The 26,466-nt window shown below is 44.3% G+C and overlaps 1 protein-coding gene across 2 annotated transcripts in view; it reads left to right on the top strand.

The window, feature by feature from the left end:
• Positions 1 to 26,466, top strand: part of SH3D19 (SH3 domain containing 19) — a 114,946-nt gene that overhangs the window by 62,020 nt on the left and 26,460 nt on the right. For both annotated transcript variants that reach the window (XM_040331894.1, XM_040331895.1), the window contains exons 3-5: positions 17,081 to 17,121; positions 22,939 to 22,981; positions 26,200 to 26,335. In XM_040331894.1, coding sequence (XP_040187828.1) covers positions 17,081 to 17,121; positions 22,939 to 22,981; positions 26,200 to 26,335 — 220 coding nt within the window. The remainder of the gene's footprint in view (positions 1 to 17,080; positions 17,122 to 22,938; positions 22,982 to 26,199; positions 26,336 to 26,466) is intronic.

Here is a 26,466-nt window from a genome sequence, read left to right as displayed (position 1 = left end):
ACTGTTTTTCTTCTTTTTTTTTTTTTATTATTTAAAAAAGTTATTTTATTTTTCCCCCCAAACAATTGCGTTTGTAAGATCTCTGCGCAAATACAGTGTGACATAAAGTATTGCAGAAATCTCTATTTTTGGGAGTTTGGTGTGCTTTCGAAAGTTCACTACAATTAAAGGATTTAAAAGAAGTCTATGGCAAATTGCAGCTATCCTGCAGGTGAACTGCGCTGCGGGTAAACAACAGCGCATCAGAGTGAAAGCAGCCTTAGACCCCTTTCACACAGTCAGTCCAACCCAATCAGACCCTCCTTTCACCTCTAAGGAGTGGCAGATGTAAATGGACTTACCTACCTCCAATCTGATCCGCAAAAAAAAAAAAAAAGAGTAGAGTGGGTTCTATAGAATAGAGTGAGCTGCCATCCACCCGCTTCGCTCATTGTGGCCCACGACCAGTTACCAAGTCGCTTTAGTGGCCCTCGCTCTTCAAAAGGTTGGGCACCCCTGGTGTAACATATGGATGTTACTGTTTTGTTTTTTGCTAAGGGCTGTACTAGATGGACTTAAAAAATAAAATAAAATAAAAATAAACAACCTCACTGTCAGGGTTGGTACAAATGCAAGACATAGTGGGATTTGCACCCACTCCCAGCACAGCAAATAATATAGCATAAAGAAGTATAGATACACAGTAATAATAACACATGGAATAGACTAATAATAACTAATACGCGAAAAAGCTGGGGCCTAGTGCAATGCATAGTTAGAGCTTTACATAGCCCAAACAAAGGGTAATCCAAAGAATCAGAAGTGCAAAAAAGAGCACTCAAAACCAAGTAACATACACTAGAAATAGAAAGAAAGGAGAAATGGAAAAAATGGGATAAAGAAGTAGAAAAACCAGAGGGGGATGGAGGCCACTGCCCACACCAAGAAGAAGTACCATCCAGAAGACCAGTGGGCAACTGGAGGGTCTAGGTTCCAGAACGGGTCAAAGCCTGGAGGTAGGAAATTATCAACCCAGGGTTGCCAGACCTCCTAAATGTTTGGGAGCTGCATCTTAAGGTTGACTCAAACTTGCTTTGGATCATTGCCGGAGTAATGTGGTTCTTAGTCTCTATTATACATAAAGTCAGATGTCCTTTTTTTTTTTTTCAACATATGTATCTTTGTAGCTCAGAACTGGTCTTAATTACAGCCGGTTTCCTGATCTGTGAACTGGCAAATTCCTAAAGTACCAGTAGTTTGAACTACTTTTAGTTTGGTGCATGTGTCGGTAATGTTACCAAAACTGGCACAAATGCCTGCCTGAATTAGGCACAGGTAGCTAAAGCAATTTACTACCAGAAACGTTTCTGTTTTGCGGAATTCCCCAGATTGGCTTTTTTTACAAATATAATCTGTCACTAGACTTTATTAAGACTTAAAGGGGTTGTAAAGGTTCCCTTGTTATTTAAAAAATAAATAAAAATCATACTTTCCTCCACTGTGCAACTCGTTTTGCACAGAGTGGCCCCGATCCTGGTCTTCTGGGGTCCCTCGGCGGCTGTCTCTGCTCCTCCCCGCAAGAGCTAACCCCCCTTCTGGGAAGCGCTCTCCCAAGGGGGTTATCTTGTGGGCACGCTCCCATGATACAGTCGGCGGCCATAGTCACAGACTGTATCACTCGGCCCCACCCCCCCCGGTGGGCCACGTCATTGATTTGATTGACAGCAGCGGGAGCCAATGGCTGCACTGCTGGCAATCATCCAATGAATGAGCCGAGAAGCCAGCACGACGTGGGACTTTCAAGGGCTCAGGTAAGTATGCATTAAGGTGAAAAAACATGTACCTTTACAACCCCTTTAATTCTGCTTTAATACACTGTTATTTTTTATTTATTTTTTAACAAACATTTGTAACGGTCCATGCACACTGGGCTTAAAAAATGCTGCTTCTACAAGAGTTTAGCATTTTTGTAGAAGTAGCTCAATGACTTGTGGGTGCAATGCTTTACAGGTCCATTGCAACAAAAAAAAAAAAACATGCAAAAAAATGTGCATTTATTTTTTTGTAAAGGTGAACTTATCCTTTTAAGCTCAGCATTTAGAGGCAGAACAAACCCTTCTGGATTGCATTTTGAGAGCAGTTTTCTGACAGAAATAAATGCTAAACGCGTGTACAAAAGCTCATATATATGAGTTTTTTTCTGCTGTTTTTTTATGCTGTTTTTCAAGCCCAGTGTGCATGGACCCTAAGGCCCTTTTTTTTGGATTGCATGGGTGTTCACACCTAAGCGATCTGATTTCTTGCACCATTTTACAGATAACATTGCGATCTGCGAACCGATCTGGGGGTGTCGTTAACATTACATTGGCACCTGGAGCGGTTCGCAGATCTCGGTGAGAACCACTGTGAGATTCAGGTGTGATGCGGGAACCCGCATCAGATTCACAAGGTTCTCGCATGGCACTAGTGTGAACCAGGACTAAATGTACCGTCTGCAGGAGGAAGTTCATCATTTTGTTTTATTTATCATCATCGCATCAATATAAAGAGTTCCTGCCAGTCTCCATCACCACTTCTAAAGCACTGATGGTATTTTAGTCCTTATTGCCAGATGTAATTTCTCTACTATTCTAGGCTGTAAAAGGACACTTGTGTGGAATTTCACAATTGCATTCCGGGTCATTTTAATGAGACCCATCCAATGCTGAATGTTTTACTTTCTCATGAACATATTGCAAACAGACGTGATGTACAGCTGATTTATACTGAGCTCTGTTTAGATGGAGATTCCAAAACAACCATTCTTAAAATGTTATAAAGGCCACAAAAAACAAAATATTATATTTAAATTTATAGATGTATAAACAATTTTATGTGCAAAGATTAGATTGGAGATGTAACAGACCTATAACATTATTGGACGTTTTCCTATTATACATCTTGAAAATGACAGTTGTAGCTAGATAACAAATATTAATAGACAGTTGGTTAAATTTAATCGTAAATGTCACCCCATATTTTGACTTTTCCTCCCTCCCCTAGTGAACAAATTGAAGAAATCCACTTTATTTATGAAAGAGGGCAGATATCAGAAAAACAGTTCTTGCATCTGTTCATCAGCATAGAAGGAACTACATGTACAGTTTTCATTTACTAAGCCATTATTTCTAATTCTCCATATTTGACTTGAGTTGACTCATATTTCTTAATGCTTTGCGGTTAGCATTTTTGTATTGCTTGAGCTTTTTATGTGTACAGTGTGGTTCTTGCCTTTGGCAATATAGGCAAGGAGTTGAAGTTATGTGGCATTTTCTTTAAGGTTATATGTGAAGATAGAGGGCGCTAGATACTAAACACAATTAACAATTAGTGCAAAGTGTCAAACCCAATAATCAGCTACCTGATTCGAGAATGAATAGTAATTATATCAACATATGTAAAAAATGTAGAAATAAAATTAACTAAAAATATAAATATATAAAAATATAAATTAAAGTCCCAAAATATTGCAGACAGCGCTGCACATTTGTGATAAATGTGATTCAATGTGATCAGATATAAAGAGTCTTTGTGGTCCCAATAATATAAAGAATTTATTGGGACCACAAAGACTCTTTATATCTGATCACATTGAATCACATTTATCACAAATGTGCAGCGCTGTCTGCAATATTTTGGGACTTTAATTTATATTTTTATATATTTATATTTTTAGTTAATTTTATTTCTACATTTTTTACATATGTTGATATAATTACTATTCATTCTCGAATCAGGTAGCTGATTATTGGGTTTGACACTTTGCACTAATTGTTAATTGTGTTTAGTATCTAGCGCCCTCTATCTTCACATATAACGTTCACAATCCAGCATTGTCTATGAGGACCAGCTCTTTATATATTTTATATTTTTACTTATATTATTTAGGTAACTAGGCGCGGAATTTCTTGCTATTGTACATTTTCTTTAAGGTGCCCTCCACACGGAATTACTCATTAATGTTTTTTTTTTTATTCGGGCACTGGATGTAATTGTGCTTCAAGTACCTGACTGCTTCTTGGATTGCCTTATGGCCAACACTTCTTCGACTTCTCTATTCGGTGTTCAGCCCACTGGGAGTGGGGGCTGTAGATCTATTTTTGTTTAGACAACAGAATAGACGAAGATGAGACAACTGTGTACAAGCCTTAATTTTTCCATCCATGCCTTGCTGGAAACCTTGTCGTAATAGGGGATGTGCATACCGAACCCAGTGTAAATGCGGAGGGGCAGTGCATGACATGAGGGCTGGTCTCATTGGGGGGGGGGGGGGCATTATGGCAATTCATGAGATATGCTGCATAAAGGGTGAAACTGACGCTACCTTGTGTGTGTGTGTGTGGGCCTGGAGAAGTCCTATATTTTGATTAGTTGACGCAGATATATGATATGTGTTGTACAGTTTTGTGATTTAGTGAAAATGGCTATTCTCGAGTATAAATTACAGAGCAACTCTTTTGTTCCTAGGGCCCAGAGTGTTGGGTGTGGTTTGGCTACTTTCAAGAATGATTTGCACATGTTGACAATTTGTTCAACATAAAATAATTGAGAACACATGCGAGGAATGCAAACATTCTGTTATGCTTGTATCATGCTTATTGCAATTTCCCCCATTATCTCACTGTGACAATGCTCTTTTGTGGACTTTTGTTTAATTTAGAAACGGCTGTAAAAACTAGTTTTACATGCACTGTTTCTGGATATTTTTCCATTTTCGTGATGTTTGTTTCTTCTTCCCAATCTTAGTAAATTAAGCTGTCAGTTTAGGATTTATCTAATCTATAAAGAAGTGCAAATAAATCAGGACAAGGGAAACGCACATTTAAAAAAAAAAATTACATTTGAAATGATATTGGGTTATGTCTAGCTGACAGAATCAGCCATCAAAATCTACCCTGGCAGGAATTTCCTCCCGCCCAGTCCATCTGCGGTAACAAAAAGCCAGATAGGGGTTTTTACATGAGCTGGACTAATCCCAGAACCCAGATAGCCAGTGTGTCCAAAGCAGCAGTAATGTGTGGTGTTTATCTATCACCTAATGACCACAAAGGACATGGCCGCCATCCAATCATAATTGCCACCCCATCTACTGTTCATATAGATATCTTTTAGATCAAATTTACAAGAATTCATTATAATGACTGTAGTGTGCATTAGCGGTACAGATGTTTTATAGAGAGACACAACGTTGGCACACAGGTGCTTCCATAAGCATGAAATGGTGCGTCATGTGATCATGAGGTGGCCTGAAAGTGACAATTTGCTTCTTCCTTCAACAAGCCTCAGCTAGTGATGTCTGCTGGGGCTCAACAGATACTAAAAAGTATCCTAATGTAGCCTAGCATCTGTCCATTATCAAGTAACATATTTTTTGTTCTAAAGGGATGTCTGCTGGGGGGGCTGTTTCCCATTGTGCAACATAATATCCGCAAATCAAAACTAAGGTTGGCTTTAGTTGAATCATTTCCTTTGTTTAACCAGCAGGCTGAATGGAAAAAACAAACCGATTTCACCTTCCCAAAAGTCAAGATTGATAGACTCTTTGCTAAACTGTATTCTGACAGTAGGTGCTCTCCGCTGAGCTGTATTCTGACAGTGGGGGACTCTCCTCCTAGCTGTATTTTGACAGTGGGGGACTCTCCTCCTAGCTGTATTTTGACAGTGGGGGACTCTCCTCCTGAGCTGTATTTTGACAGTGGGGGACTCTCCTCCTGAGCTGTATTTTGACAGTGGGGGACTCTCCTCCTGAGCTGTATTTTGACAGTGGGGGACTCTCCTCCTAGCTGTATTTTGACAGTGGGGGACTCTCCTCCTGAGCTGTATTCTGACAGTGGGGAACTCTCCACTGAGACATTGTATGCCGACAGCGGGGACTCTCCGCTGAGACATTGTATGCCGACAGCGGGGACTCTCCGCTGTCGCAATACCCTGAACAGTGGCTTCAGCCTATTGCCTGCCATTGCTGATTAAGAAACATTTTTCAACAACAAAAGCTGATTGTTGCATCGACTTCTGTCGAGCAAATGCAGCCACACTTGCATAAAAATTTGATGTTACCTGCTGATCCGGCCGAATTTCAATCCATCAGCCATTTCTCCTTGTGCTAAATTAGCACACATTTCATCTTGATGATATAATGCATCTAAAGCCCCATACACACTATCAGTTTTCCTGATGGTTTTCTCTTCAGGTTTACCAAAACCATCTAATATGAGGTCAAACCTTAAGCGTTTCAATTTGAATGCAATCAGGCAGGTCCTTGTACTACATGGTTTTGGTAAACCTGAAGAGAAAACCAGCAGTAAAACTGATAGTGTGTATGGGGCTTTAAGCTAAAAATGTACTCCCCATTCGTTTAATCTCCCATTCATTCAAGTCAAGATTCATCATCACCAGACTGTTATGTTCTCATCTCAACATCCCAGCATCACTGATCCGCCCAGTCTGCCTCAATCTTTTTATTAACTTACCAGCAGGAAGTGAGGTCACAGCATGTGACCTCCTCCACCCAGGAAGTAACTATATAAGGATATACAGCTAATACAATACATGAATAAAACACAATACAATGATGGCTAAAGTCTTATGGGCGTGTCCGGGCAGGGTAATCGTGTATGCGTTTAACAAACAAAGCCATATTGCTTTAAAACATGGACGCTCTCCCTGACTCTGAGACGCTCATAAGCTCTCATATTACCGCTGATAGGAATCCTTATTCCATATTCGGATTATACTATTATTGCTTGTGGAAGGGAGGAGGCCATCTGCAGGCGTGCGCTACGAATCCCGACCACGCTGATCGGACATAGCAGAGACAAGAGTGCACATCCACCTATAACCAATAATGTCTTTGCAGAGCGAACATATTCCCCCCTCAATGATCGTCTGTGCTAATGCAGAGGGCCCTTCGTCGGCGGGCATATCCTCACTCTGCAAACATCATTTCCAACTAGAAGACGTTTTCCACTACCAGATGGGACTCAACCAGCGTCGGTCTGCCCCAGTCAGCTCCTTAGAACAGGTTGTGGGAGAACTAACACTGGGTGACACTATGACAATACATATTAAATACATCTTCATAAAATTTCCACGACAATGGCCAACTTAAAGAATTCTAATCAGCCCATATATAGATCACTGAAATCTGCACCTTTTTCTCAGGCCTGTTGCATGCACTAAATTTGTTTGGGGGAAAACCCGTAGACGGGTCGTGCTTTTTTTTAGGATCAATACATAAAGAAATGCGTACAAAACCACTATAGGTGTCTACTTTACTGCATGTCAGTGGAGAAGAAGTAAAAGCATAGCTGCTACCAGCTAAGAGTATTATCTGCATAGAAACATCTGCAGAGTATGAGCATTCCAATACAGTTGTATTCTGGTTCCATAAGCTTCTATTATCCATTTACTGGCACTTGCTGTATGCCATTATATGTCTTCTGACAGCTGGCTCTCATTTTACTGGCAGCAAAGGTCTGCAGTGCACATTGTTCACATTTACACCCAAGCATTCCATATTCACCTTCAGATTATGGCTTGTGATTTTGTGTTATCTATGATTTGTAAATTAGGCCCAATTTTGCATGAATGTGTCTATTTTACTAAGGGCAGTTGTGTTCATTATACACTTTGGCAGATCTGGTGTTTATAACAGGCAAACCAAATCCCTTCCCACTAATACTCCACTTTGCTAGGCTTTTCCACTGTTATGTTGAAGCTCTTACAAATACCCCATACTTTCGGGCATGGATGGGCATGTTGCCTACTGCTCTTACCCCAGGAATGTATTGTTCGGGCCTGAGTGGCTAATCGCCAAGCCCTAACACAGCGAGGAGGGGAGAAGGTCATTAACTCTGTGTAAGCTTCAGCACAGGTCAACATGGTGCTCACATATGACTAGACTCAGGGCTGTGACAACTGAACAGATGTGCAGGGTAGCAGAGGTAAGGCAGGTATTGGTGGTTGGGTGTATTTATTTATAATAAAAAAACCTTTTCTCTTCCGTTCATGGACGGACACAGCAGCAATTGACCTTAGGGTATTAGCCTCCCTTTTAGGAGATTGACTAGGCAGAAAAAACAGCATGTTAAGTGTTAAACACTCCACACAGTACAGTACCTCCCAGGGGGCGGTTCCCCCGGGTACATCCCCCACACTATGCTCTACAGCCCCAGTTTTTCTCTGCCTAGCAAGGAGAATGACATGGCTCCTCTGGGCCCATGTGCTCTGAGGCATTTTTTTTGCAATTTTCTTGCTTTTCTTTTTTGTTTTTCCTGCATTTTTGGATCCTGAGATCTACAATCAACTGCCGACTGGGTGACAGGCTGGGTCCTCGATCCTTGTAGTCCCCCCCAAGTTCGGCCATCGAGCGTGTGCCGGCCTTTAGCTACACGCTGGGCCGTCCACGACATGCCCGTTGCTCCAGGGGTGGCCCGTGAGCTATACGCTCCAGAGCACACATATGACCGGGCTCTATGTCTGTGTCAGTGTGCCGGGCCGACAGCCATGCCTTAACTGCGCGGACGTTGGTTCTGTCTGGGATGCCTCCAGGACGGGTAAGTAGCAGTCCCCTTGCTTTGGCATGGTGGTGCGGCTGGTGCATTCCTGGGGAGGTCGATCAGGGGTCCGCCCTGCTTTCCTCTCTCCCTTCCTCTCCCTCCTTTCCCCACGTTCTGGGTGGCGGGGTCGGCCGTGAGGTGGGGGGTCTGCCTGGGGGGCTCCATCCAGTGGCTGGGGGCTGTGTCTGCTTAGGGGGTGCTGTTTTGCTGCCATGTGTGGGGGGGGGTCCCGGGTGTTTGCACTGTGTTCACTGTATGTGTGTGTTTTTTACTGTGTAATCGCGGCCGCCATTTTGGCGGTGCCGGGCGCCTTTATTAGAGTTTGGCGGCCATTTTCTTGTAGCCCGCATGCTCTTTTTGCATGTCGGCGGCCATTTTGGATTCGGTTTTTGCCTCTAGTGGCTAAAATAACGGCGCTAACGGCTCCAGCACACTTCCTGAGGGACGGGTCCGCTTGGAGCAGCGCTCTGGGGCAGACAGCAGCATACAGGCCTGGTCGGGTGGTGAGTCCTCTGGGGGGTCCCCTGTTCTCTGCTGGGGCCGGGAGGGTGGCCTATGGGTCTTGCCTTGCAGTCCAAGGGTGGCATTAGGGTGGGTCAGCATGACGTCCGAACCGGATGCTTTTCCCCCAGACATGCCAGAGTTAACCCTTAGTGCCCCTGTACCTGTGGCCCCTGTGGATGCTATGACGGCAGTCCTAGAGGCGTTTGTTGCCAGGATTGAAGCAGCGCGTGGCTAGAGGGGCGCCTTCTTCTGGTGATGCCTCTGACACGGAATCGGTCCCAGCTACTGCTCCCGGCCCTGGTTCCGAGGTGTCAGAGGATGCAGGCCTAGTCCACAAGGACAGTGAGGATGACTCTGCATCAGGGTCAGCGTATGATAGGGCGCTAGTGGGAGCTCTTATCACTGCGGTGCGGGATACTCAAAAAATGGAGGATTCGGCGGAGACATCAGAGATGTCGGTCCCTTTTGGGTTCCGCAAGCCGGCCCGCACTGCAAAAGTGTTTCCTTGTGTTCCATATCTGGAAAGGTTTTTGTACAAGGGATGGGATCGGCCGCAAAAGGTTTTTTCCTGTTCCAAAATGCTTTGCGGTCCGTTATCCTTTTGAGGAGGATTTCCTGAAAAAATGGACCTCTCCTCATTCAGTGGACCCCCTGTGTCCAGACTGAACAAGGCTACCACGTTACCTGTGGAAGGGGCTCCTGCTTTTAAGGATCCCCCAGATAGGAGAGCTGAGGCTGTGGCCGTGGCCCGGTCCATGTTCACGATGGTGGGGTCGGCGGTGAGACCGGTCTTGGCCGGGGCTCTAGTGTCACAGACACTTACTGAACGGGCAAAGTTGGTGCAGGGCCTGTCTGCGCGTCAGCCCTGGATACGCTTCCCTTGCTCTCCAGGGCCTCCGCCTACGCGGTGGTGTTGCGCCGCCTTGTCTGGCTGAAGTGTTGGTCCGCGGACCAGTCTTCTAAGAAGACCTTGGTGGACTTACCCTTTAAGGGTGAAAGGCTTTTTGGGGCTTCTCTAGATGACATTATCAAAGATGCCACGGGAGGTAAGAGCACTCTGCTCCCACAATCTGGTAAGGGTAAGGAGCCTCGCCGTAGACAGGGGCCCTCCTTTACCACCCCCAATCGTTTTTTCATCCGCCCGGTGCGGCAGGTAAACATTCCCAGGGCGCTAAGGCGCCCGCCGAAGGGCAGAAGCGCCCCTGGTTCCCCAAGCCTGCGGAAAAACCTGCTTCCTCATGAAGGTCTGCCCCCACCGTCTCTCGGGTGGGGGGCCGGCTTCGCGACTTTGCGGCTCGGTGGAGGTCTCTTTTTTTCCGACCGGTGGGTTTGCAAAGTAGTTTCCTCGGGGTACAAGATAGAGTTTCTCTCTTGTCCGCCAAACAGATTTTTTCCTTCCAACCTCCAGCTTCCTCCGGGTCGTCGGGAGGCCCTGTTTGGGGCTGTTCACGATCTGCTGGTCAGGGAGGTGATCGTGCCGATTCCCTTACTGGAACGGTTTCAGGGGTTTTTCTCCAATCTGTTTGTAGTCCCCAAGAAAGAAGAGGTCCGTCCAATCCTAGATCTCAAGGCCCTCAACTGTTTTGTCAAAGTGCAAAAGTTCAGGATGAAGTCGGTTCGCTCTGTAGTGGCGGCACTCCATCAAGGGGACTTCCTGGCGTCCTTGGATATCAAGGACGTGTACTTGCATATCCCCATATGCGCAAAGCACCAGAGATTTCTGCGCTTTGCGGTCGGGGAGGACCACTTTCAGTTTGTGGTCCTCCCTTTCGGCCTGGCGCAGGGCGCCAAGGGTTTTCACCAAGGTGCTCACTCCGATTCTGGCCCTGATGAGGCAGCGCGGGATCGCTATTGTAGGATACCTGGACGACCTTCTGAGAGCTTCTTCAAGCTCAGAGTTAGAGGTGGATGTGTCTATTTCCTGCCAGACCCTCTGGGAATTTGGTTGGCTGCTAAATGCTCAGAAGTCGGTGTTGGTACCGTCTCAGTGCCTGGAATACCTTGGGTTGGTCCTGGATTCCTCGGAGGCGAGAGTTTTTCTTCCCACGGAGAAACTACAGACACTGCAAACTGCGGTGAGGCGGTTGGTGACCCAGAAGTGGTCGTCGCTTCGCTTTTGCATGCGAGTTCTGGGTCTGATGGTGGCCTCCTTCGAGGCGGTTCCATATGCTCAATTTCACACTCGAGTGTTACAGGGAGAAATTCTGTTGCGTTGGAACAAGCTCCCTTCGTTTCTGGATTACCAAGTCCGGGTGAGTCGCCTGGTCAGGTCCTCCCTAGTGTGGTGGCTGACATCTCCGGTACTTCGGGCCGGGAAGACGTTCCTGCCGTACCACTGGACGGTGATCACGACGGATGCCAGTCTCTCCGGCTGAGGGGGAGTCTGGGGTGTTCAGTCAGCCCAGGGGCGCTGGACTTGGGAAGAGTCCTGCCTGCCAATCAATGTCCTGGAACTCCGGGCGATCAGGCTGTGCCTCTCCAAGTGGTCTCTTAGACTGCAGGGTCGCCTGGTCGGAATTAAGTCAGACAACGCCACGGCTGTGGCGTATGTCAATAATCAAGGGGGCACACGGAGCTCGGCTGCAGCGGCGGAAGTCAATCACATCCTCCGGTGGGCTGAAAAGAACGTTCCGGCTCTTTCGGCCGTTTACATTCCGGGCGTACAGAACTGGCAGGCGGACTACCTAAGTCGTCAAACGCTAGACCACGAAGAATGGTCGCTACACCCGGATGTGTTTCAGAGTCTGTGTCTGAAATGGGGCACTCCAGACGTGGATCTTCTGGCGTCCCAACTCAATCGGAAGGTGTCACGGTTCGTGGCCAGGTCAAGAGACCCGTGCGCAGATGCGTCAGAGGCGTTGGTGGCTCTGTGGGGTCACTATCGCCTAATCTACGCCTTCCCTCCTCTGATGCTTCTTCCTCGTTTGCTGCGCAGAGTGGAAGCCGAGGTGATACCAACAATCCTAATTACACCGGATTGGCCTCACCGTCCCTGGTACGCGGATCTGGTGCGTCTGGTGGCAGATGTTCTGTGGCGCCTGCCACTGCGAGAGGATCTTCTGTCGCAGGGTCCTATCTTGCATCCTGCTTTACAGTCGTTAGCTTTAACGGCGTGGCCATTGAGAGCCAGGTGCTGAGGGACCGGGGTCTGTCGGATTCAGTAATCTCGACCATGCTGCGAGCGCGGAAGTCTACTTCCCGGAAGATTTACCATTGTACGTGGAAGGCTTACATCTCTAAGGAGATGAATTGGCACCCCCGTACATACATGATGTCCCGGATTCTGCTGTTCTTACAGCGTGGAGTGGGTCAGGCTCTCGCCTTAAGTACGATTAAGGGGCAAATTTCGGTCTTGGCTGTTTTCTTTCAGCGACTCTTGTCGGCGCACTCTCTGGTGCGTCCGTTTGTGCAAGGGGTTCAGGATGTGGCCCCTCCTGTGCGTCTTCCACTGCCTCCGTGGGACTTGAATTTAGTCCTCTCGGGGGTTCAAAAACCTCAGTTTGAGGGCATTAGGGAAATCCCTTTATTGACTCTTTCCCAGAAGGTGTTTTTTCTGGTGGCAATCACATCGGTCAGACGGGTGTCTGAATTGGCGGCCTTGTCTTGCAAGGCTCCATACTTGGTCATCCACAGGGATAAGGTGGTGCTGCGTCCGCAGCCGTCGTTCCTTCCTAAGGTTTTTTCACACTAATGAGGACATTGTCCTTCCATCCTTGTGTCCTCGGCTGGCGAACCCAAATCCCAAAAGAGGCTGTGTTGCATTCCTTGCGGGTGTACCTGTTTGCTACGGCTCCGTTTCGGAGGTCGGATTCACTGTTCGTGTCGGTGACTAGTCCTAAGAAGGGTCTGGTGGTCTCGTCGGCCACCATTTCTAGGTGGATCAGGCAGGTTGTGCTTCAGGCCTATGCCTTAAAGGGGCGGGCGCCCCCCTTCCCGGTTACAGCGCATTCGACCAGGGCAATTGGTGCCTCTTGGGCTTTCCGCCATCAAGCGTCTGTTTTACAGGTGTGTAAAGCAGCGACCTGGTCATCAGTCCACACCTTCTCAAAGTTTTACAAGGTGGATATGAGTGCATCTTCGGATGCTACCTTCGGTTTTGCAGGTTTAAGGTTGAAGTTCCTCCGTTGAGGAGCTCTGGATTGTTTTGGGGTGATGTTGGTTTGCTGTGTTTTTCCGCCCCTCGATTTTTTTACACTGCTTGGGGACGTCCCTAAGGTCAATTGGTGCTGTGTCAGTCCATGAACGGAAGAGAAAATAGGATTTTTGTACTCACCGTAAAATCCAATTCTCTGAGTTCATGGACGGACACAGCACCCACCCCTCCTCTGTTTGTACTGCTTGTTACGAACTGGGGCTGCAGAGCAGAGTGTGGGGGATGTACCAGGCGGAACCGCCTCCTGGGAGGTACTGTACTGTGTGGAGTGTTTAACACTTAACATGCAGTTGTTTCTGCCTAGTCAATCTCCTAAAAGGAAGGCTAATACCCTAAGGTCAATTGCTGCTGTGTCCTTCCATGAACTCAGAGAAATTGATTTTACGGTGAGTACAAAAATCCTATTTTTTGGATAATGCAGTGTAGTGTAAAGCCCCTACGTGTTTGTTTTACTGGTAATGATCTCTTAGTGAGATTTCCTTTTTACTTCCTGTTCTGAGGACACACCAAGAAGTGAGAGGAAATCTCCACTAAATAGGAAGAAATCCCCCCTAGACAGCTAATACCAGAACGCATGTCTCCATTGAAAAATTTCCCTCACTGCCTGTTTTAATTGTTTTGAATTTCCTATCACTTCCTATCCCTGCGACAATGGTCACCAGGACAAATAGAAAGGGTAAGGCTTCATTTCCATGGAAGTTTTTGGACGTTTTTACAGCCACTTTTCTGAGCGTTTTTTTCAGCTTAAAAACAGCTCTCCATTTTAGTCTATGGCCTCATGCCCACCATGACGTTTTTGAGCTGTAGATGGCTGAGCCGTTTTTAAGCTGCAAAAAAAAACCAGGACCAGTGCGTTCTGAAGCTCCAGCGTTAGAGCTGTAAAAACGCCAGACATTAAAAAACTCTCAAACGCGCAAAAATGCTACCACAGCGTTTTTGAGCTCCAGCTCAAAAAAAATTATTATTTTTTTTTTTAAACATGGACAGGCGTTTTTAAGCTGTAAAAAAGGCTAAAAAAGTGACTGTAAAAACGTCCATGGAAATGAAGCCTAAATCTTACCAACGGTGACACAGAGAGCTATACAAATCAGACAGAGGTTGTAACCCTTTGCTACTCCATCCAAAACGAATCTGTGTGTGTGTATAGATAGATAGAGAGAGAGACACAAGTATGTACACCCCTCACATTTTTGTAAATATTTTATTACATATTTTCATATGACAACACTGAAGAAATTACACTTTGCTACAATGTAAAGTAGCGAGTGTGCAGCTTTTAGAACAGTATACATTTTCTGTTCCCTCCAAAATAACGCAAAACACAGCCATTAATGTCTAAACTGCCGGCAACAAAATTAAGTACACCCCTAAAATGTCCAAATTGGGTCCAATTAGCCATTTTACCTCCCTGGTGTTATTTGACTCGTTAGTGTTACAAGTTCTCGGGTGTGAATGGGGAGCAGGTGTGTTCAATTTGGTGTTATCACTCTCACGCTCTTATACTGGTCATTGGAAGTTCAACATGGCACCTTATAGCAAAGAACTCTCTGAGGATCTAAAAAAAAAAAAACATTGCTCTATATAAAGATGGCCTAGGCTATAACAAGATTGCCAAGACCCTGAAACTGAGCTGCAGCACGGTGGCCAAGACCATACAGCAGTTTAACAGCACAGACCCCACCCAGAACAGGCCTCGCCATGGTTGACCAAAGAAGTTGAGTGCACGTGCTCAGCGTCATATCCAGAGGTTGTCCTTGGGAAATAGACATGTGAGTGCTGCCAGCATTGCCGCAGAGGTTGAAGGGGTGGGGTGAGCCTGCCTGTGCTCAGACCACACGCCTCACATTGCATCAAATTGGTCTGCATGGCTGTCATCCCAGAAGGAAGCCTCTTCTAAAGATGATGCACAAGAAAGCCTGCAAACAGTTTTCTGAAGACAAGCGGACTAAGGACATGGATTACTGGAACCATGTCATGTGGTCTGATGAGATCAAGATACACTTATTTGGTTCAGATGGTGTCAAGCGTGTGGTGGTGGCAACCAGGTGAGGAGTACAAAGACAAGAATGGTGGTGGGATTGTCATGGTCTGGGGCTGCATGAGTGCTGCCAGCACTGTGGAGCTACAGTTTATTGAGGGAACTATAAATGCCAACATGTACTGTGACATACTAAAGCAGAGCATGATCTTCTCCCTTCGGAGACTGGGCCGCAGGGCAGTATTCCAACATAACGACCCCAAACACACCTCCAATACGACCACAGACTTGCTAAAGAAGCTGAGGGTAAAGGTGATGGACTGGCCAAGCATGTCTCCAGACCTAAACCCTATTGAGCATCTGTGGGGCTTCCTCAAACAGAAGGTGGAGGAGAGCAAGGTCTCTAACATCCACCAGCTCCATGATGCCGTTATGGAGGAGTGGAAGAGAACTCCAGTGGCAACCTGTGAAGCTCTGGTGAACTCCATGTCCAAGAGGGTTAAGGCAGTGCTAGAAAAAAAGGGTGGCCACAAAAATATTGACACTTTGGGCCCAATTTAAAAAAAATTCACTTAGGGGTGTACTCGCGTATGTTGCCAACGGTTTAGACATTAATGGCTGTGTGTTGAGTTATTTTGAGGGTACAGCAAATTTACACTGTACAAGCTTTACATTGTAGCAAAGTGTCATCTCTTCAGTGTTGTCACATGAAAAGATATAATAAAATATTTTCAAAAATGTAGGAGGGGTGTACTCCCTTTTGTGAGATGCTGTATATCTCGGCATGAACTTCATGCAAATAACAAGGTCAGCAATGGCAGCTTTCATGAGAGGTTTTCTTTGAAGCTGAACTCCAGGATAAGCAAATATTATAAAGTACAAGAGTCATGTATTGTTTCTTCACTCTTGGTGTTCTTTGTGTGTTTCTTACAGATCTGTTCAGTAATCCAGTGTAAAACTTTGCCTCTGCGAAGAAGCTTTTTTTAAATAAAGGCCACTGTTGCTCTCGCTCCTAGGTAGGGTGACGGGTCCCTTCTCTGCCCCCTCTGCAAACGGTTTGTAGTGCATGGAGCTTTGGCGCGCCTCCCACAGCTCCGCTCTCTGCACAGGCTACAACAAAGCGATGGTGTCACTGGTACATTTACTAGGAAATATCTGGGTTTGCAAAGGCATTTGGTGCACACAAAGTTGAGTAAAAGTCTTTGTGCCCGGAGTTCATCTTTAAGTGCTTTCATAAATGAAAACATATGGTAAGGTGTCTTTACCATCTTACTAAATAATTACATTAAACTTTTAGAGTTCTTCTCCTTTACAAAAGTGTCTGTTGTGTACGTGACAACATTTTGGCTTGATGAAAACAGCTTGTGCACAGTTTGTTAAATTGATGCGTGCGTGTTTTTAATCTTGTATGAATCTCATGGGAACAGTCATCTGGAGACTCCAGCTTCTCTTGCAGATAAACGCATAGTTCATCCTCCAAGTACTTCCCCTGTAGCAGAGAGCCTAAGTTCTCATCAGGGCAGCCTGAGAACAGCAATGCGAGTGCCGTGTGTGTATTTCTGTGTATTCCTTGTTTTTCCTATCTAACAAGCAACACAAAAGCAATCCAATTAAAACAGTATGAATTGTGCTTTTTATTTGTTATACGGCTGATTCACTTTCAAGATTCTGGTTTCCATTACAGAGGGCTGAACCCGGGCTGGGATCAGGAGATTATTTTACAGTGCTGGCATAAATATAGTAAACTGGCTTGCGATATTTTCTTTTAGAAAATGATGGAATGCTTGCAAGAACCAAGGCAGATTTTGTGCTTTTTGTTCCAAGTTGTTTTGTTCCATATCAAGTAACTAATCCAACCCTCTTTTTCAGACAAGGACCTTTGTCATCAATACGAGCTGTAATTAAGAGAAGTAAGTACTTTTCTTCCTGCTTTATTGCATTGCATCTATCTATTTTAGCTAAAAAAGATTTATCAGTTTTTTTTATATTGTATATTTGGATGATATGACCTTACAGGCTAAGTTCACCTTTTAGAACATGCTACACCCATATTAAAGGTGTAATATGTTCCAGCTATTGCTCCGCTCTCTACTTGCAGCTGCGCTGAATTTAAATGTGACAGCAGCTGCAGGGAAGAGGATCCCCAGCCCGCTGTCATTATTAAATGCAGTCAGGATACATGGGGCACTACCCACACAACTACATCTTTCATTCACAGGCATCTGTGAATGAATAAACTACAAGTACCATCTTCCACCACAGCAGGCGGCTTGTAGTTCTCAATGGACTCTCAGCATGCTGATCAGTGCATTCACTCTCCAGTTTTCTATCTAAAAGCCCATATAGTGGTATCGGCAGAAAGCTAAAGGGAGAGTATGCAGGAGCCTGACATTGCACCCATGATCCACTAATCGCAGGTGCAATGCTTTGCAGGCTCCTATAGAAAGAATAATGCACTTTTTTTTTTTTCCTGCAAAAAATGTGCATTTATTATTTTTTCCTAATGCCCCTTACACACGATCGGAATTTCCATCTGACTTTTTCCATCGGATTTTCCGATCGTGTGTAGCCCCATCTGAGTTTTTTCATCGGAAATTCCGATGAATTCCATTAGCGTTTAGATATAGAACATGTTCTATTTTTTCCGATGGAATTCCGTCGGAATTGCAATGTGATTTGTCCAGGCAAAAGCCTGATCGTGTGTACGCGGCATTAAGCGGTCCTTTTAAGAACATAAGTAATGCCGAGATTTTCATTTTGCATGGTATTTTTCATAGTAGATCCAAACACTGTTTTTGCTCCTTCTTTTTAAAACATCATACTTAACCACTTTAATACCGCACATAGTCATATGACGTCCACAAAGGGGATCTCCCATCCCGGACGGACGTAACATGACGTCCTGGACTTTGTGCGGTGATATCTGAATGATGCCTGCAGCTAGAGGCATCATTCAGATATCCTTGTGTTCCGGCGGCAATCCTGCGCACCATAAGAATGATCATGGCGGTGTTTCCGCCGCTTGATCGTTCTTATAGGCGGCAGGAGGGGACATACCCCCCTCCCGCCGCCATCCGTCGCTTCTCCGGGCTCTCCCGTGCCATCGGGGGCCCGGAGAAAGGATCGCCCTGCGCCGGATAGGAAGCCTAGAGATGACTGGTAACCAGATGTTTACCAGTCATCTCTATGACCGTCGGAGGCCCGGGCGCGATGTGATGACGTCCGCGGCCTCTGAAGGAAGAGGGGCAAACATGGATGCAGGAACAGCGTGGGCTTTGTATGCTGGTAAGTGTCACATAATGTGCTAGTATGCGATCCATACTAGCACATTATGCTTTAACTTTGCAGGGAACAAAACAGGAAGTAAAACCCATCAGGGTTTACTCCCTCTTTAATAAAGCAATTCTAACCCTTCTGGAAAAAAATGAAACAAAGATGAGCCTGCAAAAGAACACAGTCTCACCTCCCACTCTGCTGAACTTGAGCTTCTGCTGCTGGAGAGATCTTCTTCTCCCTAAACAGCCAAATGCCTGTTCCCCTTCTATGCTCTGTGGTTTCATCCGCATCCCCTATGTCACCATGGGATAGTGGAAGGAACCACAGTGCACAGCAGCAAACCAGGCATCCAACAAACCTGGAGGTATGTCAGATGCTGAAGATTTTAAGGCAGTGATAGAGAGCATGGGCAGGGGTACAGGTATTCAACTGTGTTAAACAGGCGCTTAATCTTTTGCAGAAGTGGGTTGCTTTAAAGATATACTAAACTCCATAGGCTATGCCTCCAAAAAGAAAGAAAAATCAAACAACTTTTTCTGTTGTCTCTATGTAAATGGTCATCGGTCAGGGATGGCAGAGAAAGCCGGTAAAATACAGCTGTGTATTTATAAGAACCGGCCAGGGATTGCAGATTGGAGCAAGATGTACAAGTAGATGTGCTGGAACCGATCGGAATTCTTTGGCACTTTGCCTTGTCGCTCTACTCATTTAATGCGTTTATTATTTATCTCAATAAATCTACACTTAGATGGTCGTGCCCTCCTTTTTTTTTTTTTTTTTTCTTAGTTTTAGAACCTGTGGCACGTTTTTATTGCTGTTTGGGTCTCCACTTTAGGGATCCTCCCTAACTGTTCAGTGTTACTGAGACAATAAGTAAGGGGAAACTCCAATAATAGCTTTATAACCTTAGCTATCCACTATCCAGAACTTTTTTTTTTTTTTTTTCATATTATACAGAATGTAGAAAGGACAGGAAAAGAACCAGCAATGGTGGCTGGGAAAATGGTTAGATGTTGCATCAGAATTTGGTATTTGCAACAATTAGGCCTCTTGCACACAGAAGTAGTAATTTACTGATGTTTAAACGCACAACCTTGCTGCCAGGGGCTGGAAGAAAGATGAATGAATGAATGAATGAAAAACTTATATAGCGCAGCACATGCGAACCAAATCGCCTCAGGGCGCTCGTTGTTCCTGTCTCCTTTGATATCAAAAGAGATGAGTTTTGATCTTTCTCCTGAACGCTAAGTAATTTTCCTCCAACCGAATGCTGGTTGGTAAAGCGTTCCATAGTCTGGGACCCTGAACCGCAAATCTTCTTTCTCCCTTGGACTTGTATCTGGCTTTCGGTATCTGAAGCAGATTTTGGTTGGTGGATCGCAGAACGCGATTGGAGTTGTGAGCTTTTATTTTTTCGCATAGATAGAGGGGGGCCTTCCCATGGATACATCTATGCGTTAGACAGAGTGCTTTAAAAACAATTCTGTCTTTTACTGGCAACCAATGAAGGGCTCTCAGCGAAGGTGAGATTGATTCCCAGGGTTTTTTCCCAGTCACTAGTCTGGTGGCCGTGTTTTGTACGACTTGTAGACGGGCGATTTGGTACTTTGGCAGACCGAGGTAAAGATCCTGAGAAAAAACAAGTTATGTGCAGTAAAGGTCTCACCTATACCTGGCTCTGATGGATCTTTGTGCAGCTTGTACATTGTCCCATAGACAACAAAGCACCTGTGTTTGGATCCATGTAAAAAAAAAAAAAATACAAGGCTACAAATGCCAATGTGCAAGAGGCCAACATGATTTTATTAAATAAGATAATATAATATATAATATTATATATAAAATAAAAAGTGACCTAACCCAGAACAACCAATCAGATTTATCCTTTTACTGATCTATAGCTGATGACCGCCTTAATCCAAAAGAGATATTTCAGTTACAGTGGTATCTGATGGGCTGACATTTTTTATGTCAATTGTTTATGTTTTATTTGCTTAAAGCGGATGTTCCACCCCAAAAAAATATTAAAAGCCAGCAGCTACAAATACTGCAGCTGCTGACTTTTAATATAAGGACACTTACCTGTCCTGGAGTCCAGCGCCGTCCGCAGCAGAGCACGAGCGATCGCTCGTCACCCTGCTGCTCCCCCCTCCATCCACGCTGAGGGAACCAGGAAGTGAAGCGCTCCGGCTTCACTGCCCGGTTCCCTACGGCGCGAGTCGCGCTGCGCCCGCCGATTGGCTCCCGCTGTGTGCTGGGAGCCGAGTGTTCCCAGCACACAACGGGGGACAGACGGGATGTGACGCCATGCCCGTCTTTTGCCCGTGAATGCCGGGCCGGAAGTGGGTGCAAATACCTGTCTTTAGACAGGTATCTGCACCCCCCTCCCCCCTGAAAGGTGTCAAATGTGACACCGGAGGGGGGGAGGGTTCCGATCAGCGGGACTTCACTTTAGGGTGGAGAACCGCTTTAAAGGACAGAACTTTTAGAGGGGGGAAAAAATACAGTATATCCCCCCTCACCACTTGGAAATCATCTGAACTATACTGCCTTCAATCACATCAATAGAAAGCTGGTCTCTCGGCCTGTCAGGCTGTGGACAGTACCGTTGCAGAGAGGCCCCTGAGGGAGGGTAGAAAAGGATAAGTGCATTTTTTCTACTTCTTCAGGGGGCTAATACACTAACCTGAAACTTGTCTGAAGTACCAAACAAGCTTCTGTCTAAGTACATCAACATGGAAGATTTTATCAAGACGCAATGACTAAGCCCTCTTAAAGTCTAGTCATAGCGTTGGCCTCATGTCTGTAGTTTGTTTGGATCACCTAACAGAGTGCACTCATTTTCCAATGACAAAATCTTTGAATACACCCTCTTTCTGCACTGCCCCTGAAAATTATATACATACACTGCATGGGAGGAAGCTTGAATTCCCATGTGGTTTCACTTGTTATGGAAATGTTGCATCAGCGTCTGTATGCTTTGGTAATTGCAATGCTTGCATGAGTTCACTGAGGCCGTGCACTAACCTATAACAATCAGTAAGATTTCTCATTTTACCACGTAGGACTGAAATCTCACTGAGTGTTGTAGGTTACAGCAGTCTCTAGTCACATCAATTTGGCTTTAATATTAAAACTGGGTTGTGGTTCATGTAGTTCACTCACATCAGAAAATAGATTCTATGATAGTCATTCATAAAGCTGGCCACACATTGCCCGATTTTGGGTCAATTCATGTTGGCCTAGCCGAAAGTGAAGCAGTTTATGACCCTGCTGGCACTGCTACATTCAACAAGTCGATTGTCAAATCGACTTTTGTCAAAGGAGCCAGGCAAAACAAATTGTCAGCTGAACAGCATCTGTATCCGTTCAGATGCAGGCACTGTTGGGTACTTTGACAGCCAACAGCACCAGCTGGCATATTACAATAGCTGGCAGGGGGAATTCATCCATCCACTCTTTTTTAAGAAAGAGGAATCTATTGAATTTCCTTCAGTTAGCCCACAGGCTGTTCTGTTCTTCATAGGTAAAATGTCAAAATATGCTTATATGTAGCTTGAACTGCATGCCCTCATTACAGGGCTTAATGTGCATTGGCCGAGTATCACTGGAGTATCTGCTATAAATGTCAGCAAAGCCCACAGTTTGCATCTGGCAGTGCAATACTAAGGTTGGCTATTTCCAGCAATGTTGCCCCCATATGCCCTGTTATTATCTTAAACCTTAAAAAAACACACATTTTAAAGCATCAATATTTCTTGTGTGGTAGGTTTGTGGTAATGGCTGTAGTTGTTTCTACAGCTACTGTTATCTTGCATACCATTATTTGCTGCAGTATTTGCTATTTCCCTATCTTATTACAAGCTATATAAAGAATAGGCATTCACATAATGAAGTGACCTATAATAATCGGTTCACACAAAGCATTGTGCATTTTACTTTATAAATCAAGAATACAGTTCATATAGTAGAACAAGTAGAACCTCCTATTCAGCTGGGTACACATGGTCCGAATATTGGCCCATTCAGCAGGAATCTGTCGACATTCGGAGCCATGTGTACCGTTGTCCTTCTGACAGAAGCCGATCTAAGGACCGGCTTTTGTCGAAGGAACATACTGGAAAACATGCATCCGATTAGCCATTGACTGCGAGCGCTGTGTTTGGGGGGGAAGAGGAGAGGCACCGCGGGAGAGATCCCTGCATTAACATTGCTTAGTTAGTGGAGCGATCTCTCTGCTCAGCACGCTGGGCTGAACAAAAAAAAACCTGAATGTGTGTGCCAAGCTTAAGTTTATGATTATTATTTTTTATACCTATTTTTTTTTCTTGTTTATTAAATGCGAATAAGATACTTTACAGGTATACCAGACTTGATTTTTTTTTAAAGTATATTTCAATAGGAAAATCTGTATGCATGTAATATTTGACGTTTATTGGTTTATTTTGCAGCTTCCAGAACTACTGCACAGAGTGAACAGCAAAGAGATAGAAGGTAATACTGTCAATCCTTTCCGTTCTTCTGTTTACACTCTGTGGCCAAATTATGAGGTACAACTGCTCATAAACGTTGAAATCATGTAGGTGCAATTCATTAAAGCCTGCAGACATGGTCAAGAGTTTCTCTTGTTGTTTAGCCAAATATAAGAATGTAGAACGTGTGCGATCTAAATGACTTTAACTGTGGCAGGATCATTACTGCCAGACATGGCAATTGCAGCATCGCAGACACAGTTCACCTCCTGGGACTGTCACGTAGTCTTTAGAATTTACAGAGAATGATGTGAAAAACATCCAGTGAGCTAAAGGGATTTGTGGGGAGAAAACACCTCAATAATGAGGTTAAAAGAGAATGGGCAGACTTGTTCAAGCTTTTAGTAAACCCACAAATGCTGAAATAATCCCCCTCTGTACAGTGGTGTGCAGAAGGGCATTTGTTAGCATTCAAACTTGTCACACATTAACCACTTAAGCCCCGGACCATTTTGTAGCTAAAGGACCAGGCCCCTTTTTGCGATTCGGCACTGCATTGCTTTATCTGACAATTGCGCGCAACATGGCTCCCAAACAAAATTGATGTCCTTTTTTTCCCCCACAAATAGAGCTTTCTTTTGGTGGTATTTGATCACCTCTGCGTTTTTTTATTTTTTTTGCTTTAAACACAAATAGAGCGACACTTTTGAAAAAAAAAACAACATATTTTTTACTTTTTGCTATAATAAATATTTCCCAAAAATATATATAAAAAAAAAATATTCCTGAGTATATAAGCGGTTTTTGATTGGTTTGCGCAAAAGTTATAGCGTCTACAAAATGGGGGGATAGTTTTATAGCATTTTTATTAATAATTTTGTTTTACTAGTAATGGCAATCAGTGACTGCGATATTATGGCGGACACTTTTGACACTATTATGGGGCCATTGTAATTTTTTCAGCGATCAGTGCTATAAAAATGACGATCAGTGACACTCACAATAGGAAGAATGGGGAAAGGTTTGTTTACACTTGCCTCTCCCCGTTCTTCAGCTCTGTGACCCGATCGCGGGACACTGGCGGCGATTGGGTCCTGCGATCACGAAGCTCAGGACCGCAGCTGGGCTCTTAAAGGGCAACGTACCTGTACATGCTTGTTCGTTTTTGCTCTCAAGTTGCTGTAATTCTTCTCTGATCTCCACAGGTAGGTAAAAGTACTAAAAAGACTATACAACCACTTTAAGGTCATGGAGTAACCTAGTCTCCAGATCTTAATTCTATAGAAAATGTATGAAGGGAGTTGAGTTGCCAAACGACAGCCAAGAAACCTTATGGATTTAGAGAAGATTTGTAAAGAAGAGTGAACCAAAATCCCTCCTGAGATGTGTGCAAATCTGGTAACAAACTACAAGAAGCTTCTTACCTCCTGTGCTTGCCAACAAGAGTTTCTCCAAGTACCAAGTCATGTTTTTCTTGGGGATCAAATACTTATTTTACTCCCTAAACTGCAACTCAATTTATAACATTTGTATTGTGTTTTTTTTTTGGTTGCTATTCTGTCTCATCATTTAAAATGCACCTATGATAACAATTATAGACCCCTCATGTCTTTGTTGGTAAACTTACAAAATCTGCAGGGTGATCGAATCATTTTCCAATATTCAGCCCATGTGTATATCAGCCTCTCCGACAGAAGCTAGCCAAATGGGCATGCTAGAAAACCAGTATCCGTTCAGGGCTGACCGGTGTGTTCTGGCAGGGGAAGCCATCCCCTTGTCAGAACACAATAGCTCAGCGGGGAGATCACAGTATTAACATTGCATAGTTGGCACAGGGAGCTCTGGTTTGAATGGGGGAAAAAACTGATGGTGTGTGCCAATCTCAAGTCCTGCTGTACCTGGTGCTACGGGACAGGGGCATCTCTGACCTTATGATTCCTGTAATACTTAAGGCTGGGAAGGCTACTTCCCACAAGGTCCATCATCAGACATTGAAGGTTTACTAAAATGATATGAGTCTAGAGGTCACCCAGAAAGCTTCTCCATGGAATGAAGCCTCTCCTTTCGGTAGCTGGCTCCCTGTACTAAGAAGGGATATATTTCTGCCCTTTTAATTCTATTTCAGGGACCGTTGGCTTTTCACTCTTTAGGACTTTTGTACAGGGGCTTGCATGTAGCTCACCTCTCTGTTCCCCAGTGACTCATGGAATTTGAATCTGGTTCTCTTTCTGTACCTTAAAAACCACCAGTTAAACCCATTAGAGACATTCCTCTTTACTCTCAACCAAAATGTGGTTTTCCTTGTAGCCATCACCTCAGCAAAGTACTGCAAATATCTGAACTGACAGCCTCATCTTGCAAAGAACCCTTTGTGGTCTTGCATAAGAACAAGGTGGTGTTAAAACCCAAGACAGAAAGGCAGGAACCTTCTTCTTTCTTTCGGCTTCACACCCGGCTTCCCACTGTGCATGTGCGAGCTGCATATTTAGATTTAGGGAAAATATTGTCATTAAAGTTTTATTGCTGAAGATCTATATTAAAGGTCTTGTCCTTTAGGATTTTCTTACACAAAGCTAGTTTTTCTGTATTTAAATTTGTTAAGCGACATTCACATTGTGCTCTATACTAGACAAGAAGCTAAGGGGTTGATTTGCTAAAACTAGAGCGTGCAAAATCTGGTGCAGCTGTGCATGGTAGCCAATCTGCTTCTAATCTTAGATTTTTTAATTAAACAAAACTTCAAACTGATTGGTTTCTCTGCAGAAATGCACCAGATTGTGCACTTGCTAATTTTAATAAATTAACCCCTAAGGGAGAATATAAAGGTCTCGTATGTGTGAATTCAGAGAATGTTGTGCTCTAATGCCTCGCCTCAAATACTTCAAACTGAAATGATCTATATTAGCCTTTCATACTATAACTTATTCAATAAAGCAGTGATTTTCTTATCGTCTCAAAAATGTGTTCGCTTTTGTTTTCTTATAGGGATGAGCAAAATTACTTGTCAGTGGTCTGAACTAATAAAGCAAACTTTTAATTGTAGATCTAAAAGGTTTTATTAATGTATTTGCAAACACAGGCATCCATGTGAAGTAAGCTGTGCCAGCTGATCAGAAATAATTGGGTTATTTGGAACTATGGCAATAACTCACAACCACTGTGAGCTAGATAAATGTATTTTAAGTATTATAAAAATAGAATTATTATGCAGAGTTTTACTTCAGTTTTCTATTCTTGCAGACGTCCTGAAATCACCATTGTTGCTGCTGAGCCGATTGGTCCTGGATCCTGGTTTCATGGTGGCCCAGCAGGGGGACTAGGGTTTCCTCCTCCACCCCCACCTCAGTGGAGACCCAGTGATTCCCATCATCCAGAGGTCCGTAGCAGTTAATTTTTTTTTTCTCTTTCAGAATTTTTTTTTTTTTTTACGTTTGATTTATTAATAATATAAAATCTAGAACATGAATGAGCATGTAAGGTGTTTACATTTTTTTTAAATATTGTTGA

The sequence above is a fragment of the Rana temporaria genome, chromosome 1 (genome assembly GCF_905171775.1).
Source record: "Rana temporaria chromosome 1, aRanTem1.1, whole genome shotgun sequence".
NCBI classification, from domain to species: domain Eukaryota; kingdom Metazoa; phylum Chordata; class Amphibia; order Anura; family Ranidae; genus Rana; species Rana temporaria.
Note: the sequence above shows the minus strand (reverse complement) of the source record. Positions and strands in the feature narration are given on the sequence as shown.